General features: G+C 33.1%; 1 protein-coding gene across 1 annotated transcript; it reads right to left on the minus strand.

Annotated features, from left to right (window-relative positions):
* Window positions 1-18,032: 18,032 nt before the first annotated feature.
* LOC108594503 (ribokinase) lies at window positions 18,033-19,756 on the minus strand. Its single transcript, XM_017979702.2, is given in 3 exon segments — window positions 18,033-18,827; window positions 18,829-19,540; window positions 19,593-19,756. Coding segments are annotated over 3 exon segments (1,572 nt in total). The 5' UTR covers window positions 19,730-19,756; the 3' UTR covers window positions 18,033-18,104.
* Window positions 19,757-22,443: the final 2,687 nt, after the last annotated feature.

Here is a 22,443-nt window from a genome sequence, read left to right on the forward strand (position 1 = left end):
CAGACTTACAGGGACTGCTGTTACTTGCTTCCTACAACAGTGGGGCAGTTCAAAGACTACGGAGGCTGATGATGAAGCAACTGCAACAACCGAAGCGGCGCTTGCAAAATTGTTGCGCTTTCGTTTATAAATAAATTGTAGTTTGCATAGGCGGCGAAATCAAATTGTAGTACTATAATTATATGCATTTAAAACAAGTTTAAAACTGCAGCTGCGTCTACGTTGCGTATGCGCAATTTTGTGTGTGTGTGTGTGTGTGACCGGCATTGCGTAAAAATAATGTAAGGCAATTAAATGCATTCGGATGTGTAATAAAATGCTTAATGCTTGCAGCAATGAGTCCAAACAGCAGCAACAACAACAAGAACAACGAGCGCAATTTAAATGTGAAAACTGCCTCGTCTTGTTTGCTTAATGCAAATGTTAAATTATATGCACAAACTGTCAACGATAAATAAACAAACACAAGAAAGAACAGTAGCGGAAAATATGCAACAATAGACAACAATTAAATGTAATTTGTTTATAAATGCAGTGAGCCCAGTGAGAAAAGTTCAAAAGCTGAAAGCAGCAGCAGCAGCAGCAGCACTTTTGCTATTAAAGTTGTTTTAGTTATTTTTTAATTAAACAAGTTACATATAGCATGCAAAATAGACAGCAGTTGAACTAGCTGGCGATATATAGACAGAAATTGAGCTATGAAGCTTTTATCGATCAATATAACGATATAGTTTATTGCATGTGTTTAATAGGAATATTGACAGAAGTTGAAAATAAAGCACAACAAATAATCTACCTAAAATGTTTTAGCGTTTATTGATAATATTGATCAATATATTGGCAGCTGCTTGAATGTGTTATAATTATAGCGTTTAAACTAAGCAGAAGTTGAGCATTAATAATAAAACAAATGCTATATATATATTTTGAAGCCTATCTAAAATAATGTTAGCGCTTATCGCAAACTGGCGAAGGTCTTGGCTAGTGAATCCCCGGCGAGGAGGCTGAAAAGACGCCAGCCAAGAGACTTGCTGACTCGCTCCCCTAGATGTCGGATTCTAGCGATCGTTGAACGGGCAGCGAGACTCCCAAGGCTCACATTACGCGCGGGAGCTGAGCACCTGAGCTAACCCAGTGGGCAGCTAACTAGACAGACAATTGGCTAAGCCACCAAAGCATGACACAAGTATTCAAAAAAAAAAAAAAAAAACGCTTATCGATACTATCGCTCAATATATCGTTAGATTTTTAAATAAATTGTATAACTGCAGCTTGAATGTTGAAGTTTAATAATAAAATAAATGTTATAGATTAATTCTTAAATCTAGCTATAGCTATATTAGCTTTTATAAATACTATGGATTAATATTTTGTCAGCTGCTTAAATGTTTTCAATAGAAAAATGCACAAAAGTTGAAAATTAAGTACACGAAAATATTTTAAAGGTTTATTTTTAGGCCTAGCTAAGCTTATGGTATACTTTATCGTTAAATATTTGAACTGTTTATTCAAGTTTACTGGATTTTTTGAAACTTGCTGTCAATATATAAAATTAGCTAACTAAACTCAAAAAATATTAGCTGCATTTTTTTCTAATTTATAATATTAATAGTTAGTTTATATTAAGTGTTTATAAGTGAGCATGTGGCACAGTGTGCGCTAAGCTAAGCACACAGAAGAAAGTGGCATTTATTTATTTATTTGTTGTTGTTGTTGTTGTTGTTGCTGTTGCGTTTGCATTATTGCGATTTTACACGCTGCTGCACTTGAAAATGAAACGGACAATAAGCTGCACTTGACTACAATAAGTTAGCGCAGCTTTCGTATATGTGTGTGTGTGTGTGTGTGAGTGGGCGTGGCACTGGGCGCATCGTGTTGTTGTTGTTGTTGTTGTTGTGTCGTGGCCATCATTGCCACTGTCCGACGCTAAAAGCTTTTTGATTATGAAAAATGTTCGAAACATATGCTCCAAATGACTATGAGGCGTGCTAAGAAACAGAAGAAGAAGAAGCAGCAGCTGCTGCAGCTACAATTTGCGCTCTCACTCGCACTTACACGCTGCAATTGTTGCACTACAGTATGTCCTACACGTACTCGAACAAGCTGTAAGTAAACATGCAGCTCGCAATTTTTTGCGTTCTGCTCTTTTAGTTTTATTTCTCGCACTGTTTGTTGTTTATTTGCTGCTTGAGTGTAACTGCTACTGGTAACTGCTACTGTGCTGCATTTTTATTATATATATCTGCTCTGGCTGTTGTTAATGGTTGGCAGCTAGCGCTTTTATTTTAAAATTAATAAAGTGGCAAAAAAGCAAATTGCAAAACAAACTGCGCTCGGCGCTCTCACCCTAGCCAAAGCTATCGCTGTCTCTTTCTAGCTGTTTGCTTTTGTAATGAATTGCACATTAATTTGCTGCAGATGTGTGTGTGCAAAATCCTCGACAACATTTCTAAAAACTAAACTTTAATTAAGCAAACTTATTTGACGTTAGACAAAGTTAATTTATTTTAAGCAGCTTTCAAGCAGCTTTCAACATTAAGAGCTTTGAGTTGTATGCTACAATTAATAAATAGTTTTTATAATGTTTGCTTTTGCTGCTTTGCAATGTTTGTAGCATTTTAATGAGCCTAAAAAATAGTTGTGTGTACTTTATGTAACTTACAATTTGTTTTATTCGATAGCAAGAATTTTTACAAAATATTTAAATATTATGCAAATTAAGCTGCAGCTAAAATTGTTATTGCTTTAATGTTAGGCGAGATTTTTGCAAACTTTTAGCAGCTTTTGGCGTGTAGAAAAATATTTAGGGACTTACTAAGATTTAATAAAAGCTTTAAGCAGCTTTTCTAGCTTACAGCTTTTGGATAGCTTTAAATTCTAAATTAAAATTAATTTATAATTGTGCTTGCCATTAGAAATTTTAAAATCATAAGCTTTTATTTATTTTTTAATCGCTGCGACTTCACAAAAAACGCTTGCACCTCCCTGAAAATTCCTCACCCCACCCAACTTCTCGCAGAAGTTAACCAAAAAAATATAATAATATTTATAAATCTCATAAAAAAATTAAATATAAGAAATAGGTAAAATATACATATATATGGCCTCAGTTGCTCTGGCTAAATAATTGTAATATAGAATAAATTCTAAGTTTCAATTAAAAATAAATACAAAATAATTTTGTTAAAAACATTAAAGCTTAGCAAAAATATATGAATGTGGAGTTAAATTATGAAAATATTTTGTAATCTATGGGGAGCAATTGACATTTTGATAATCGTAGCGTCTCCCACGTGGCGTGCACCCACCACCCACCCCCCAGCTGCTACTTATTAAGCAATTAGACAAGCTAAATACAAAATACACGTGCACTGGCTGAGGCCTTTGAACTCGCTGTCTATAAATTCTTAAGTGAGAAAATAGTTTTGGTTTAAATGCCGCGCCTGGCAACTAAATAGAAAAAAAAAAAGATTTGTCAACGCGTTGGTAATCGAATGCTCCCAGGCAAAGACAAAGCCAAGAGGCGAGTGCAATAGCCTTTGGAGCAACCCAGGGCGACAACTAATTACAGCACAGCGCAAGCGAAAGAGAGCGCACGAAAGAGCGAGAGCGAGAGCGCGAGCGAGAGAGAGCCGAACAGGGTGTTGCTGATCGAGTTGTGTGGTAACTGTAGCTGCCGGAAAAAAAACACAACAAAATGCAATGAACTAACACACACACACACACGCACACACAGACAATTATTTATAGCAACCAACGCGTTGAGCTGGCTACATAAAGAGAGCGAAAGAGAGCGAGAGAGCGCGAGAGCGCGCGCATTCAATTTAATGATTATTTTTAAACGATAAAAATCGCAGCAGGCGAAGTCAAGTGCGCCTAACTTTGCATGTGGTGCACTCCAAAATGCGTGCCCCCCCCCCACTCCGACTACGCCACTGTCTTATGTCTGCCTTGTGAACTGAATGAAGCCATTAGAAGTTTTGTTGGCCTAAATATAGCGGCGTCGAGATCTGGGCAAGAGTTGTAGAGTTGGCTATATTTGGTGCCCTGGCGCTCTCGAGTTACATGCTGCGGCCACGCCCACTCGAAAATTCAATTGGGCATAGGCGGCGGCGGTCACAGTTTTGGGCTCTGTTCACATTATTCGAGTCACGATTTGGCATTTTTCATGTCACGTTCGCTCCGAAAGACAAGCGAACAAAAATATAAAAACTTTTGCGCGAACTTTTAGCCAGACTTCTAGTCAGCATATATCCAATATATATATATTAGCTAGCTTAGCCGCCTTAGGCGCTGTTGTCACTTGTTATGCATGTTTTGCTCTTTGCACAAACTTTTGTTTAATTGTCATTTTGTCTGTGTGTGTGTGTGTGTGTGTTGTCTTATTTAATTTTGCAACTTGCGCCAAAAGTTGGCCAAGCTGACATAATAAGCCCATAGATGGCGCTGACAATGTGTGTGCATAAGTTTGCCCATAAGCCACAAAATCTAAAACTTCAAAGATTTCTGAACAATAAAAATCATTTATAAATATTAAGCGCAAAATACAAAGATTTAGGCTAAACAAAATAAGCTGCACTTTAAATTTTAAAGCATATCAAATATTTTTATCAAAAAAATATCAAAAATAAAGTTTTAAAGAATTATTAAAACTAAAAAATACTTATAAAAAAAATAATTATTGTGAGCAAAGCTATTATTTTAGTAATAAAATAAGGTAATGAATTCATTGGTATAAAAAATTAAACCTACAAATGTTTACACATGAGTTTTCAATAGGAACTAAAAATATATGTAATAAATTTTAATAAACTAACTTAAATTGCTGCATATTTTAATTAAAGAATAATTGTTGAATATTTGCATAAAATATTGTAATTTACTGTTTAGTACAAAACGCAATTAGTAGCAATAAATTTATGCTACTTATACTATTTTAATTTAATATTTAGCTCTTTAATAAAAAAACAATTTTTATTATTATGAGTTTCTTAGCACAAATTAAATTAAATTACTATTATTTGCTGCTAAGGCAAATTATTAAGTTTAAATTATGAAAAAATGATAAATGCTGAATTTTAAATTCAATTTTTATTATTATAAGCGCTTATATTATTTATTCAAAATAAGCATTCAAATTTAATTTTTAAAAAAGAATTAATTCAATTTCAAAATAATTCTTTAAGAATATTTCTGCGCGTGATTTTAATTCAGATTGGGAAAAAATTAATGCATTCAAAAATATTTTAATTAGAGATGAGTTCATAAATGATTTGAATCTTTTACATCTTTTCTAAAAATTCTAAGTTTATATTTTTATTAAAATTCACTTCTATACACTTTTATATATTGTAAATATTTCTGTTTGTTGTTTCATTTCTTTATGTGACAATTTAATACTCTGTGCAATTTTTAAATTCCAAGAAAAAAATAAACCGCTTTGGCTGCCAAAAATATTGCATAAAAATATAGGAAAAAAAGAATATTGCATAAAAAATGCTATGACTAAACAAGTCTTTATATATGTATGTATATTTAATCTGTGACTTTACAGAGGTGTGTGGGAAGGGAGGCGCAGCTTGTTTTTTTTTATTATTAACCTACGCTAAGTCAACGAGTGTAAAACAAGTGCGCGGCTAAAAACTAAACAGAACCAACAACCCAAAACCTAACCCCACACCACCCCCCTTTGGCTTTTTGCCTGCCTAGTTGTTTGTCTATATAGAAAACATATTGCTACGATTCGTTAGCAATGTGCGGAATAAAAATAAATATTAGTTGCCAACTCACAGTCACAAACACACACACACACATACGAACAGACAATCTATAAGTGCTTGTTGTGCATGCGTATGTGTGTGTGTCTGTCTGTGTGTGTGTGTGAGCTGCCCACGTAGCTGGGCTGACTGTTGCTGCCGTCGAGAGCATTTCTCTTTGCTCGTGATTAGCATGCTCCGAGCTCAGTTTGTTTGCTCTACGTGTGTGTGTGTGCATGTAAGTGCTTAACTAGACACACACACATGCAAGCCGGGCACTCAAAATGTTGCCTGTATCCACTTGCGAGCGATTTCAAAGCGTTATTTATTTGTGGCACAAGCGACCATATTTCAAATGTACACCGCACACCTACAGCCACCCCCACCCACCCACCCCACCAGCCCTCAGCCCCCACCACTTCACACACAAGCCCCCACTAAAACCGCTAGAACGCGTCACAGTCGCGCCCAAGTTGAAAAGTCGACAAAAATACAAGTTTAGCCAGCGAGCGAGACGCAAAGAGAGCGCAAGAGAGAAAGAGAAGTGCTAGGAGAGAGAGAGAGAGAGAGAGCGCCCGCGCGAAATTTCGGTGTACATTTGTTAGTGTCAATTAGACAACTAGTTCATGCTCTTTCCACTAGTCAAAGATTAAACTTGGGCATTCATTTTTGCAATCGCAAAGAATTTGTTCAATTTTGAAACGCATTTCAAAATTATTCAAAATTATGACAAAAATGCTCAAAATTAAGGCAAACATGTTAAAAATTTAGTGCGCACAAATATTTCTAAATATATTGCTGAATTTTGAAATGTTTGCATTTATATCTAATAATAAAAAAGGTATGAAAAATTTTCATTACAAAAAATACCAAGTGGCATTTTAATTTCTGAGCACAAATGAAATGAAATTAAATTTGTATAAAATCAATTGCTAATGTTTGCTGCTAAGGAAAATTATTAAATTGTAATTATGATAAATGCTGAAATTAAATTAAATTTGAATAAAATTAATTCCAAAAGTTATTTGCTATAAAAATTATTAAATTTAAATTATGATAAGATGATGAATGCTACATTATTAAATTTAAATTTTTAAAATGATAAATGCTAAATCAATTACATACTTTTTTGCTAAGAAAATTTATTACAAAATTAAATAATTATTATAAAATGATAAATTTTAAAAGCAATTGCAAACATTTTTTTGCTAAGAAAAATTATTAAGCTTAAATTATTGTAAAATGATAAATGCTAAATATCAATTGCAAATGTTTTTTGCTGAGAAAAATTATTAAATTTAAATTATGATAAAATGATAAATGAATCATAGTAATAATTTAAATAAAGTTCAAGAATAATTTCATTATATTTTTGTTCATAACTTGAGTAAATAACTGACAGCAGCTTTTTTGTGCTTAAAACAAAGAATTAAATTGTAATCGATTAAACTATGACAACATTTATGTCAATAAATATTTAAAAAAATTAAAAAAAATATATATTACATAATTTTGTGGTAGAGTCTGCCAAAGTTCGCATTTACTTGCTACAAAAAAGCAGCCGCAAAGTGCAGCAAGTTTTAAATTTCATATGTCTAAAATGTTAGCTGCAGTTACAGCCAAAAAAAAAAAAATAAAATAAAAATAAGTTTTGTGCTTTTCGCACTCGTTGGGGCTTTTGTTTGTTGGTGTTTGCTTACATTTTGGATATTTTTTTTTGTGGCTGTTTTGTTTTTTTTAACAACTTAACGTGTCGCACAAAGGTGCTGTTGCAACTGCATGTGTGTGTGTGTGTGTGTTAGTGTGTGTGTGTTTTCATATCGGACAAGCAAAGACGCTGGCGCGCTTGATATTTTGACTCTAAGCAGCGCTATCAACTGCCAGCCGCGTTCGCTCGCTCTCTTTCGCACGCTCTCTCTCGCTCTCGTTCGCTCTTAGGCCAGCAGCCGGCGTTTCTTTTCTTTGCTTGCTTTCTTTTACATTTTTTTTTGTTGCTACTAAATTTATGCGCTTTCATTTTATAAAAAACTTTTGCAATAATTTCTCAAAACGTTTTTGTGGTGAATTGAAATGCGAGAAAAACATTTTGCGGATGGCGACTAAAAACTTGAGAAAAACCTTAGCGCACACACACACACGCACACACACACACTCTAGTTGTTGCTGCACTTGTGTGTGTGTGTGTGTGACTGCCACGCCCACAAATGACGTTTAGCTGCGCCTGCCAGCGTCAAAAGTTTTACGCGGCATGCGCCCCCCTTTTTGCCACCACCCATGGTGTAGCCCCTTTTGTAACCTCTTTGTCTGCCTTGACTGCAAACTTTAATGAAAAGTTTTGTTTAAAAAGTTTTGTGCGCTGAAAATTTCAACGCTTGAATAAAGGCGGCAGCAGTTGCCAAAGAGCGTGGGGGGCATGGTCGTGACATTAGATTGTTTTTAGCCATAAACAACAACAAGAGTAAGAGTAGTAGTAGCAGCAGCTAACAAGACGCTGCTAACGGTAAATGGTATCAATTTTTGTTATTGCAGTTGCTGCTCTGCACTTTTGAAATTATTTACCTGAATAAACATTTGGTATTTTAATTACACTCAGCGCACGCTGCCTCTGTATGTATGTATGTATGTGTGTGTGTATGTGTGGGCGTGGCATAATTGAATTAACACACAATTTACGGCACATTGCGTAAACTTTTACTCAGTTCAGTTGCCCAAAAGGCTTTGGCACCCCCACTCGCCCCCTTTACAGTCCTCCCTCTAGCTGAGGCGTGTGTTTATTTTTTTTCTTGGCACCCTGCCCTCTTCACTGTCAGCATTCCCCACATATATTTCACCCCAAAAATATGACACCAAAGTTTGGCGCAAATCTACAAAAATGTTGTCAGCAGCCAAAGTATGTGCAAAAGTTTTGCCTTTCCTCTACTTTAATATATTTGGCAACTGGCTAGAGCTCGAGCTTACTCATAGTATTGTAATTAAAAATATTTAAAGTAAGCATAGATTAAGTTTGCTGCACTTACCCAATGCACAACTGAAACGAAAGAGTAGAAGGATAAAATTATTATAAGCAAAATAGAAATATAAAATATATATAAAAATTGTTATATATATGTAAAAGCATAAGCTATGAGTTTAATTTAATAAATTTTATACTATGAATACATAAAGTCAAATAAAATTATATTGAATATGAAACGAAAGCAAACAAAGGAGAAAATTATTATAAGAAAAATAGAAATATAAAAAAGACAAAAAATTTAATATAATATATCAAAGTGTAGTCAAATTTAATAATTAAATAATAAGGTAGTGGTCTTAATTAATTAGTGATATTTTATAAATAAATACATAAAGTCAAAAATTATATTGAGTCTAACGCAGTGCAGTTCAATATAATTTACTTTTGCTATAATTATTCATTTAATGAATTATATTTTATTGCTTGTAATTTTAATGAATTTAATTTCTACATTTTTTGTTTATTAATTAACGCTAATAATTGCTACAATAATAATTTTTTATTTTTGCTACGGCTGCAATAAATAAAAAAATATAATTAAATATTGCTTTTATTAGTAACTAACTTTGGAGTATGCTAATTGTATATTTGAACTATGTAAAAAAACAACATGAGCTTAGCTTGATAAATTCAAAAATATTTTAGCTTAATACTTAATTTAGGTTAATACTGCAATTGATTGTTTTCATTGATTAGAGTAAAGATGTTTATGCTACAAATGCAATCAAAGCTGATAAATAAACAAAACTTGACTTGTGACTTTCAACTAAATATAAACATTATTAATATTTGCTTGAGTAAACTAACAAATATTAATTGCAATCAATAAAACTTTGACATTTATTAGAATTTCTTTTGCCCAACTAAAGTTTAGCTCAGTTACATGTAGAAAATGTTGTGCCTATGTAAATATATGTCAAATAAGCATTTAAATAAATAGGCGTTTAATATTTACACTCACATACAAGCACACACACACACACACATGTGTGTTTTCATTGCCTATTAATTTGCATATTAAAACGGGCGCTTTTGTTGCCGCCCACTTTTGTTGTTGATAGACGCTGTCTTCAACAACAAAAAGTTTTATTTATGTATTTTATTTATGCACTAATTGGTATTACATTTCATATTTACAAACAGCAGCTGTACATAATGTTTATGTGTGTCTGTGTGTGTGTGTGGAGTATTTAATATATGAAGGATTTGCAGGCTTAACTAAATGACTGACAACATAAGACAGATGGCTAAGGCTAAGCAAAACAGTCAGCCAGGCAATATATTAAAAAATATTATTTACAATATTTACATTGTGCGCAACTTAACAGGAAATTGTTTTAAATTTATGTGCAGCACCCGAACAGCATTTAAATTTTATTTATTCTGCTTTTTTTAGAGTAGCTTAAGCTACTGAAATAAATAAAATTTGAGGCAACATAAGCTGCTAATTAAAATAAAAATATTTGTTCGTCTGTGTTATATTTAAATAAGGAATTAATACTATTACTTGATGTCAAATATTTTTTACATATTAAACAACAATTTTTAATGTTGTTCGCATTTTTTTAAAATTTTTTTTATGGTTTTTTTTGAGGCAACATGAGCAGTTTTTAAAATTGAAACGTTTGCCTGTCTGTCTAATATATTTAAATAAGAAATTTATACTATTACTTAATAAAAAATATTTTTTATATATTAAACAACATTTTTTAAAAATGTTCGCATTTTTTTAAATTTTAAAAATATTTTTTTTATGCTTTTTTTTTGAGGCAACATGAGCAGCTTTTAAAATTTAAACGTTTGTCTGTTTGTCTAATACATATAAATAAAAAATTAATACTATTACTTAATGTAAATTATTTTTTATATATTAAACAACATTTTGAATGTTGTTCGCATTTTTAAAATTTTAAAAATATTTTTTTTGTTTACATTTGTTGACCTATTAAAAATAATTGTATTATACATTTGGCATTCATCATAAAGTAATGTGTTTTAATATTTTCTTATTAGAATTTTCAGCATATGCTAAATATTTTTATTACAATTTTTTTGTAGCCTAAGTTCTGCGCATTTCTTATTTTTATAGAATTTTTAAGCATTTATTTATTTTAGCTGCGGCTTAAACTTAAATCAGCATTTAAATTTCTTTGCTTGTTGCTGCTTTTTTTTTTGGCATTTTTATTTGATTTTATGAAATGAGCCGACGCCACTTGAGTTCATTCATACAATACACATATGCCACACATACATACACGTGTGTGTGTGTGTGTGTGTGTCTTGTCTGCTTTTAGCTACTGCTGCTGCTGCATGTGGCATGTTGTACATATGTCTGCTTGCCGGGGCTTGACTTCCACGTAATTACGAAACACTGTTCAGTTCAGTGTGTGTGGACCTTGCCACCAATCGTTGCAAGGGGGCAGGCAGAGAGAGAGTCACATGTGGCTAGCTAACGTTTAGTCCAAGCTGAGCTAAACTGTAGGTAGTCCATCCAGTTCAGAGTGCTAAGTGCCTCTGACTGTTCCAAATGTCCAGTATCTGTTGCTGCTGCTGCTGCCGCTGCCGCTTGTTGGTTACACATGTAAATCGTTATAGACAAGGCCAATTGCTAATTGAAAATTCGTTCAAAGTTCTGAGTGCACATGGACAAGCCAAATGGCTGAAACATTGCATTTGTTAGTTGCACTAAATGCAGCTACATGCATTTGTTTATAATATTTTAGAGTGTCTTAAGCTATTTTCGTAAATAAACTTTGCAGGCAAACTGACGCATAAAATTTAGCTAGACTGCCCTCATATATTTAAATAACAAATTAATCTTACTAGAATAATTTTATAAATATTATACATAGCTCCAATTTTTAAAAAAATTTTTTTAATAATTTATAGCATCTTGAACTATATAATTCAAAATATTTTGACTGCGGTTGTGCAGCAAAATAAAATAAAAATATATATAAATATATTTAAAAAAAGGAAATTTCATTATTTAAAGTATCTAATATTTTTTTTACAACAAACAGCATACAAAAATTTGATAATAATTCAAGTATGCATGCCATATATTTTAAAATAAGAAATTTCATTCCTTACAGTGTCTAAAATTCTTTTTTACAACTCAGAGCATCTAAATCAATATATTAAAAACAATAAAATAGTTTTTCTTTGCTACATTTTTTTTAATATTTAACTGTTTTTTTTTTATTGTGGCTCACATTTTGTAAATATTTAAATGAATATATGCTGATCATATTTGCATCAAACATATTTTTTTAACATGTTATTAAACTTTTTATGCTGTTTACTTTTTGTATATAATAAAAAATAATATTATGCAACATATTTTTAAAATAACTTGTTTTATAATACTTATTAAAATACTAAACATATTTTATAAATTTTATTACTACTTCTTCTTTTACTTTTGTTTCTGCATTTCTTACTTTTAAATAATTTCTTTATATTTATTTTAGCTGCTGCTGTTGCGTTTGTCTTTGCTTTGAATATCGAAAATCGTTTGTCACGTTTTGCACATAAAAGGATTTCAATTTAGTCCCAATGTGTCAAAGGCATTTGCATGCGCTCAAGCTCAACTTCCCAAGTTTGTGGCATGCCACGCGCGCTCGCGGGGGCGCAACTCAAATGCGCGCGTTCGCGTTGTTTTTTTATTATCAATAAAATAAATTAAATCAAATTCTGTCATTTAATTGGCATCGTAAAAGTGGCAACAATAAAATCGCAAAAGACAGCGCGACACCAAATATAAATAAATGTGACTCTGACTCTGAGACTGAGACGAATTATGTGGCATGTCCACAAAGTATCTGTAGCTGTGTGGCATGCAAATAAAATTCGCTTGATTTGGGAACAAAAAAACAACTTGAATTAAATAAGTTAGAGCAACTTGAATTAAATAAGTTAAATAAGTTAGAGCAAAAATCTAGAAAATATATAAATGATTTTATTTCAAATTTACAACTACAATTTTGTTTAATTTTTGGGCTGGCCAAATTTTGGGTGCCAAGACATTAGCAATATGTTTTTGCTTGCTCTAGCAACCAAGTGGCATATGTGCATTTTGATATTAGCTTCTTGCTCTGTCGCGGCGTCTTCTGGTCAGCATCTTATTTCACACACACGCTAACGAGATTTATTTGTAGACAACATTTGGTTTCTATGTTTTTATGGCAGCATCAGCCACAGGGAAATTCATCAACCTAACGACAAGCTTGACAAATTTTTTGTCTTTTCTTTTTTATTTGTTTGTTTGGGCGTTATTATTGCCACCCAAAAAGCAGCAGCAGCAGCAGCAACAAAAATTAAATTGCATTTGTGTGTAGAGCATGTAAGCAAAAATATAAAGAAAAAATGCATTTGAATTTTTTTAAGTTAAGAACACATAAGGCGTCGCAGCTGCTCCTTGGACTTCTTCTCCAGCTCCATGGGTGTGTGTTGTGTGTGTGAGTGTGTGTGAATGTACAGTGTTGTGTGTCGTTGTTTATGTTTATTATTTATGTTTATTCTTGCCGTTTGCATCTATACGTAGTATGTATATTTATTTTTCTTAAGCTAACAGTGTCGCTGCAATTAACATTGAGCGAAGAGTACAGAATGCTTTTTTCTGCAGCATGCAAGATCTTATGGCAGCATTTGCATAAACAGTTAAATGAGCAAAAGGTTTTTAGCAAATCTATCGAGGAGTATTAATGAGTGAAGAGTGAGCTCTGACATATAACTTATAATAATGAAGGATTATCATTAGCTTAACTTTAAATATTTTTGGCATAATTTGGAGCATACTCATAATAATGATGCGTAAAATTATTTTTTTTGTTTAGATATTCTAACCAAATGGCATATCAAATTGTGGCACATGGACTATTGCAGCATCAAAGGTAAATTAAATCTCCATTAGCAATAATGCAAAAAGTTTAAAGGATATACAAATTCGATTGCAATATATAATTTTTTAATGCATATTTTAAAAGTAGTTTGAAAATGCTTATATTATAATGAATTGTAAATATATTTAAATAAATGAGTTGTGTGGCTTATCTATATATATTATTTGTGAATAAGTGTGTTTGACTGTATCTTTAATTTTAATTTTTTATATTTAATGTGTCAAGTATATGAATAATCAGTCTCGAACAGTGAGTGAGTAAGTAGAAATTATCTGCAAAAAAATAATTTAATGAGTGTTATAATAGAGTTAGAAGTATTGAATTTGATATGATAGTGTGCTTTTTTAATGTGATAATATGTTTCAATAGAATATAGGTAGAGTTAGAAATATATTTGTATATGATTGTGTATAGGAGGTAATGTCGCAAAAAGCTTTAGGATATTTAAGGAATTTTAAAATGTGTTAATAATTATTAATTTATAATTAATGTAGCTTAATGTTTACATAGCTTAAATATTTTGTTTATATAATTAATGTAATAAGTAATTATAATATATGCTTATAAATATATATATATATATTTTTAGTCATAAATTTAAATTTTGAACTACAACATTGTTGAAATCGATCTGTTTGCTGATTAATACTTAAGCAAGCAAAACACAAAAACAATAAGCAATAGTTTATTATTTAAAAGCAAACACTAATTGTTTGTACTGAGGTTTAAATTGGATTGTGGCCAAAAATAAAATATACAGCCAAGCAGCAAAAAAAAAAAAGTAATTAAGCAATGCGAAGGCATTTTGACATTTCCAAAAATATGTCAACCCCAAAATGCGAATGACTTGAGTGTGTGTGCAAAAAAATAAACTATATGCCATATAGTATATATGGTATATATAGCGTGAAATGGCAAACTGATGCCTGTTGGCCAAAAACGCCGAGCAATAGCAGCTACTCAGTATAGTTCGATACGGCTGATTAGGTCAGAGAGCAATGCGCGATGTGTGAGGTGATTTTTTTAAAGAGAGAAAAGCGCTGATCGAAAATTGAGGATACATAATTTTATAGTATTAGAAGCTTAGAATTAGGATAATAAAATATAAATTTGCGATCTAATGTTATAGAAATATGAGGTGTATAATAAATGTGGTTGTTGTTGAGTGTGTGATGTGTGGCAAGGATCAGTTGCTGGCGTTAATTATCCGACCTCAGCTGAGTAAGCCCTAAACGAGCGCGAAGAAAAGGATAAATAAATATTCTAATTCTTTGTTATTTTGGGTGGCTGTGGACGCGTGTCATGTCTACAGAACGTGAGTAATATATAGCTAGAATGTCTGTTAGTATATATAAAAAAACATACAGCAGACAGATTTTGTATTTAAAAGCTATAATAATGGTATGTGACAATATAGTATGGTTATTAGTATATGACATACCAGGATATTTTTTTTGGTTTATAATTATACCAAATGAAGTTCTTGCCAACGATCAGTGCCTTTGTATATCTTATTTTTTGTTTTTGAATTTTTAGCGCCGGTACAGTGTTGATGTTTTTTTATTTGAAAACGTAAGCTGCGATTGCAAGTATAGCTGGGATTATGATTTTTTTTAGCATCTTTAGTTATATTCCAAGGCTTTCTGTTGTCGAGCTGTGCAGATCGAAACAGTTCGTGCCGTTGTCTTTCTGTTCCGTATTGTTTTAGTATATATTAATACATATAATTGGCTAAATAATAGAGAATATTAGAGTCAATTATAAAGACAGCGTCGTGGTGGTAGCAGAAATTAATAAATTATGATATAGACAAATATTAATGTTTTTTACTATAAATATAATGTTTATCAAATATTTAGTGCTGGGTGGGATCGTTTATTTATGTATAATTCATAGTATATTTATCTTTGGTGTATTTGAATACAATCTAATATTGACAATTTTAGTTGTATAGCAAATTTTTAATAAAATAAATTTAATGTTAAATGCTAAATGCAAAAAACTTTGTTTGCGATTTATGAAGAATGCTGCGAAAAAAATTGCTCTCACCGCGTGAATGATAGTATCTTGATAGTTATACGAATGTTCACTATTGTGTGGCATGTCTTATATGTATTTGTTGTTGGTTGGGTTTTAGTGATGGTTGGGTGTGAGGTGATGTGTGGTATCTGTTTGGTGTGCTGATTTGTAATGTTTAACTCTGTATTGTCTCTGTGTTGGTTATGTCGCGAGGCGCATTGCTGACATACGCTAGGTGTTTTGGTTTGTTTTGCAGGATATTATTTATGATAGTTGGTCCTGGTGCCTCGGATACAATGATTTAAAGAGTGACTGTAATATACTTCAGAGGTTTTATATTATGATTTGTGAAGTGTGTATAATATATAGTTTATAGTAAACTGTCTAGTGGTAATTGTTAATGTAAGATAGGCTTTGTTAGTTTATAACATTCCAGTTTAATATTAATTGTATAGCTTAGAAATTTGGCTGCTTTTTTAAGCTAAAAATAAGTTTTTAATTTTGTAGCATTTGTTACATAATTTTCACTAAAAAAAAAACTGTGTGGTACATGTTGAGCGGCGTGCCTTAGCTAATATCGTAATATCGAAAAGTTTGTTAAGGATGCAACTGATTGAAACTCTTAAGGTATTAAAGAATGGTAATATTTTGTGAATATTGTTTATAACGAGAGATTTTTGTTGTGTTAATAGGGATAATTGCATGTGCTCTTTAAAAAAAATCTATAAAGCAAATAGATTTAGCTATTTGAAAAATGTAATAAAGAGTTCAATTTAATGTTAGCTGAGTTTGAATTTTTTTTAGAAGGAATTAGTGGGTAGTTAAAAATGTTAAAAATTTAAATTAAAAATGCAGTTTTTGCTTTTTAGTTTTAAAAATGAAATTAATATACTGCGTTAATTAAATGTTCACTAATATTTTTTTTTGTTTGTTTGTTGCTTAAATACATATTTGTCACTAGTTTGCTGAATTTTAATAAAATTGATTTAGTTGGTAGAAAAAAAGTTCTAAATTAGTTGCCCCAGTGTAATTTATATTGCTAGAAAATATTTTCGATTGAAGGAATGCAAATTCATGAGCTAAAATCATTAAAAAAATATATCAATTTATAAAAAATTACTTTTGTTAGCAATAGCAAGCAGCTTTTAATTTTTTTTAGCTACATTTAAATATAAAACTATTTTTAGCCAACAGACTATTCAGTTGAGCTGATTACATAACCCAACAAAAAATTCTATAAGCTGCTATGGATATCTTTATATCTTATTTTTGTTACAAAAATCTGTTTGTAGCAATTTATTGAGTCCTTCGCTCGTTTTCTACATTTGCAAAGCGTTTTATGCACAGCTCGTTAATTAATTTCAATTAAAATACATGTGCACATTAATGGCTATAATAGCATTTAAATAATTAGTTACATGACCCCAAAGCCGACTATTTTTATTATTATTATAATTTTAACTGCCTACGTTTGCCCACAGTGCATTAAAACTGCGCATTAAAAAAATATTGAGAGTTGCATTTTTTTTTCGTATACGCAGCAAATTGCTAATTAAAATGCGTAATTGTAAAAGTACTTTTTGTATATATGCCAGATATATATATATCTGTATATATATTTTCAACTTTCGCGCTGACACGTTGACAATTTTCATTACAATTCGATTAAGTTTCATGGCTCTGGCCATCGTTAATTGCAATAATATTTCAGCACAACTGTCAATTTAATTGTGTGGCAGGCACACACAAATGTGTGTGTGCAACAAATGTGGCACCAAATAAGCAAAGTGGGTGCCTGTGACTTTAAGCACAAATGTTGCAAGTTTAAAATGTGAGAAAGATTTGCAAATTGTAGCCCAAGCACAAAGTGTTTATTAACTTTTTAGTTTTGATTGAGACACGAAACTAAATTTTCAAACTAACCTTAACCCAATATTATTTGTAAGATTTCGTATAGTATCTAGAAAGGGATATAGATCTACTCAAAAACAAAATATTGAAGTGCTGTTGCACCCTCGATTCATTTTGGAAAAAGGATTAAAGATTAAATTTAATTAAATTAATTAATAAAAAAAATGAAACATAACTTCTAGAACTATATTAATTTAAAAAAAAATTGCTTAATGTTTTTTTTTATTAATATAGAAGTTTACTTCAAAGCTTCGACCTAACCTAAGCATTATTTCATAAATTTAGAGATGGAAGCAACATTATCAAAACATTCCGAAGGTCGAAACGAGAATTTCTTTGCTAAAGCTAAATTAAATTTTACTTAAATTTCTTTGCTATCGAAATTCTGTTTTTATGAAATTTTAATTAAGTTTTACTTAAATTTCTCTGCTATCGAAAATCTGTTTCTATTTATTAACTGCAAATTTTTGTTTTTTAACTACTGCCTGAAATTTTTGTTTAAATTGCTGCCGCTTCTGCTGCTCGCTGCTGCGCTGAGGGTCGCCTGGTGTCATTCTTGGAGTCACGCTTAGGTGTAGCTTCTGGTTCCGGCTCCTTAGCTTCTGATTCGGATTTCTGAGCGTCTGCCTCGGGTTCCATAGCTTGCGGTTCGGGTTCCTTTGCTTGCGGTTCGGGTTCGTTTGCTTCTGGTTCAGGTTCCTTTGCTTCTGGTTCAGGTTCCTTTGCTTCAGGTTCAGGTTCCTTTGCTTGCAGTTCGGGCTCTACTGCAGCTTGAGCTACTGGTTCTGGTTCTGTTTCTGGCACTGGCTCCGGCTCTGGCGCTGCTTTTGCTTCAGGCTCCACTTGCGGCTCAGCTGCTGCTTCAGCTGGCTGCGCTGCTTCTGCTGCAGGCTCTGCTGCAACAGCCGCTGCTCCCGCTGCGCCCGCTGCTGCTGCTCCAGCAACAGGCGCTGCATCCACTGCGTCGGCTACAACTGGCGCTGGCGCTGGCTCTGGCTCTGGCTCCGGCTCTGGCGGCGCATCTGGTATAACTGAATATATCAGTGGCATGCTGCAGAGACTGTGCTGCGCCAGCTCTGGACCTGGAAAGCTTGGCTGCGTGCCGCGATGTCCCACAGCATAGGCGGCGCATATGTTGGCCGCTTGTATGTGCGACTCGCGACGCAGATTGGGAAAGCGTGACAAATGAAAGGCTAGGAGCGCCCTAGGAAAGGCATCGCCAGGCGCCTGAAGTGTCCGCCAGGTATCGGACATGAGCAGCTGGCACATGGGTGCAGTTGTCTGGCTGCTGCTTGGACAGATGCACTGCACCCTGTGCGCCCATGGTAATGATGACGCTCTTGGCGCCCATGCGCAGCAGCTGCTGAGCAGCGGCTTTGGCATCGTAAAGTGACACGATCTCTGGCCGATTGGTGAGCTGCGCTGCCTCCAGCTCATTAATGCAAAGTATATGCGGCGCCTTGATCAACTCAATGGGCAAATCCTTGCGCGCAGGTGAAGCATTCAGCACTGAGATGCCTTTGAATTGCTTGAGAGCAAACAGCACCGCACGCTCATCCGTTTCCAGCTGACAAAGCAGCACGCGCGCATGTCTAAACATGCTGCGACTTCTGGTCACATCCTTGGCATTTAGCAAATTATTAGCGCCACCTACAACTATCACATGGTTGTCCGCATTATCCGCCACCACCACCTCCGCCATGCCAGTGCTGCATTCCTCCTTCAGCTGCACATAGGTCACATCAACGTCCAGCTGATTCAGATAGTTGTAGTAATCATTGCCCAGCTGATCGTTGCCCAGATTGGCCACCAAGGCGCAGTTCGCTCCCAGCTTTGCCGCAGCCACACACTGATTCGCTCCCTTGCCACCAAAGCACTGCTCACGATGCATGGCGCAAATGGTTTCCCCTCGATCCGGCAAGTGTTCCACGTAGCTTTAAGACAAAACGATGAAAACTGCTGCAGCTGCAACTGCAAATCACTCACGTTATGTAGTCGATGTTGGCGGAGCCAAACACCAACACTTCCGTACTGCTGGCCATGTCCGAGTCGCGTCTGCTGGTGCGCAGCTTCGATGTAAATCTGCTCAGATCAAACGCCTTTAATTTTGACAGAAAACTCATGATAGCAAAAGCAGCGCGCACATTGATGCGAACTAAATTTCAATTGGCAACAAAGTTTAACAAACTTTTAGTTAAAAAAAATGCTTAAGCAAGCAATTTTAATAATAAATTTAGCAACAACTAACAAAAACTAAGCTTTTTACATTTTTTAACGCAACACATTAATTAATACAAATTTGTTATTATATAGCAAATATTGTAAGCAACAAAAATTTAAGAAGTTCAACTCAAAATTTAATTGGTAACTGAACTAAGCTTTATGCAACAAAAATTAATAATTTTAAATTTGAAAGGTAATATATAGAATAGTATAGAATAGCATATAGAAGTTCAAGTCAAAATTGAAATGATAAAATTCGTAGCTTAAAGAAAATAACAAGCAACAAGCGTTTTATACATTTGTTGTAACTAATTTATATGTTTTTCAATTTTTATTTTAAAGTTTAGTGTTTTTTCGTTTAATGCTTTATTAATTAAAAATACGCAAACTACATTTTATTTAAAATATATGCAATTTAGTTATATTTAATGCAAAGCTCTGTTGCTTAAAGTTTAATTTACTTTTATCTTAACTTAGCTATTTTATATTTTTTCAGTTTTCGTTCTAATGCTTAATAATTTTTCATTTAATGGTTTTTTTAATTTATAAAAACAATCTACTTTTTATTTTTAAAAAGGGTAATACAATCTTAGTTATTTTTATTGCACAACTCTGTTGCTTGTGTTTAATTTTAATTTACTTTTAACTATTTTTATTATTTTTTTGAATTTTTGTATAATGCTTAATATTTTTTCATATGCTTTTTTAATTATAAAAAAGCTACTTTTTATTTTAATAACTTTTTAATCCACAATCTAGTTATTTTTATTGCAAAACTCTGTTGCTTATGTTTAATTTTAATTTACTTTTAGCTTATGCTTTTACTTCTTATATTTTTCAACTTTTTTAAAAATTTGTTTAATTTATTTATTTGTTAAGTGTGTTGTTTATACTTTTTTCATTCAATGTCTAATATTATTTTGTTGCAAAGTTCTAACATTTAAATTAAAAGCATAAGCAGTAATGAAATTTAATGATCTACATTACCTGCATTTTGTTGCTTATGTTTAATATGAAAATAGTAATGCTTTATAAACATTATTATATTTTTCATTTTATGTTGCAATGCCTAATATTTTTGTAATTCAAGTTAAGCTCTAAAGTTAAAAGTAATGCAACTTAATTTGTAATATTTCCTTTTATAGTTTGCTAACATTTTATTTGCAATTTTGTATATGCAATTACTAATTTAATTTTTTAATTATGCTGCATACTAAGTTTATATAAAAAAGTAATGCGCTATTAAGTTACAAATATTTGTCAGATGTTTTTTTTTTTTAAGGCGCTCAATGTTGTTGTAAGAATTGAGCTGAACACATGGCTGGCTGGCTGCTTGGCCTGGTTACACTTAAGGCTGCACCCTGGGAAACGCCTGCAGATTGCATCCATGTGCCAGCAGCAACAGACATCCTGCAGCAGCAGCAGCAGCAGCAGCGACAGCAGCAACCGAAGCAGCGACGCCGCGTGGGTATTGCCAGCGCTTCAGCTTCAAGTAGGTAACAGAGCTCAAGCGAGAATTGCTGCAAGGCGAGCAACGAACACATGTGGTCTCTGGCCTGGACTTGACCTGCCTTTGAGACCCATATGAAGCAGCAACAACAGCAGCAACATTAAATAGTTGCATGTGGGTCTCTTTAAAGTCGCAAAGACTCGAGTTGAGTTTTAATTTTAGGCAACTATATAAAGATCTGTTTACAAAGCGCATTGAGAACAGTCGCTCGAGTCTACGCGCAACGTTAACTTCAGCCCTGGGCAACGTTTACAAAAAAAAAAAAATCGAAATTACATTTGCTGCGGATTTTCGTTTTCTAAGCCTGAGCTGCAAAAAAAAAAGTAACGTAACGTTTAAAACTCAAAGCTTTTGGCGTTATACAAAGTACAGCAAACAGAAGTTTTTGTTGTTGTTGTTGTTGTTGCTGTTTTTGCTGCCTTGGCCATGTGGCGCAAAATATGCGCATAAAAAACAAAGCACGCAATTTTATGCTGAACAAAAAAAAAGTTTATGAATTTTTTGTGCAGGCGCGTGAAAGTTGCAGGCAACGTGAATGCCACGCCCAACGCCCAGTCACATATAAACACACTTCAGTGCGCTTAAAAATTGCTTTATTGCAGTTGGCATATAAAACAAAAACAAAAGCACAAAAAACCACAAAAAAATAAAAGCAACCAAATTTGCAACCCACTGCGGCGCCCCACCTAATACCGTTACGCTCACGCTTAAAATAAAAACCAGGAAAATTTGCAAGCCACAATGGGCGAGCGAAATAAGCGCCAAGGATTTAGTTCGGCAATGATACACAAAAAGGACAACAGCAACAACAAATAAATGCCAACAGTAGTTCGCAAAAGAATTGCCCACAAAAATTGTGTAAAATGTTTTTGCCGCTTTCAGTTGCAAGCGCAATTGTTGCAATTACACTTGCCACTGTCATTATTCAGGCGAGAGAGCAACAAAGAAAAAAAAAGTTTACAAGCCAAAAACTCGACTATAGTTTTGTCATTATACCATAAACATAAAATAAGTAAGTATGTGTGTGTGTGTGTGTGTGTGTGATGCTTGATAAATGATTCGAGCGCGGCCTTTGAGAGTTCCATGCTTCCTTGCATTCAATAG

The sequence above is a fragment of the Drosophila busckii genome, chromosome 2L (genome assembly GCF_011750605.1).
Source record: "Drosophila busckii strain San Diego stock center, stock number 13000-0081.31 chromosome 2L, ASM1175060v1, whole genome shotgun sequence".
In the NCBI taxonomy this organism is placed as follows: domain Eukaryota; kingdom Metazoa; phylum Arthropoda; class Insecta; order Diptera; family Drosophilidae; genus Drosophila; species Drosophila busckii.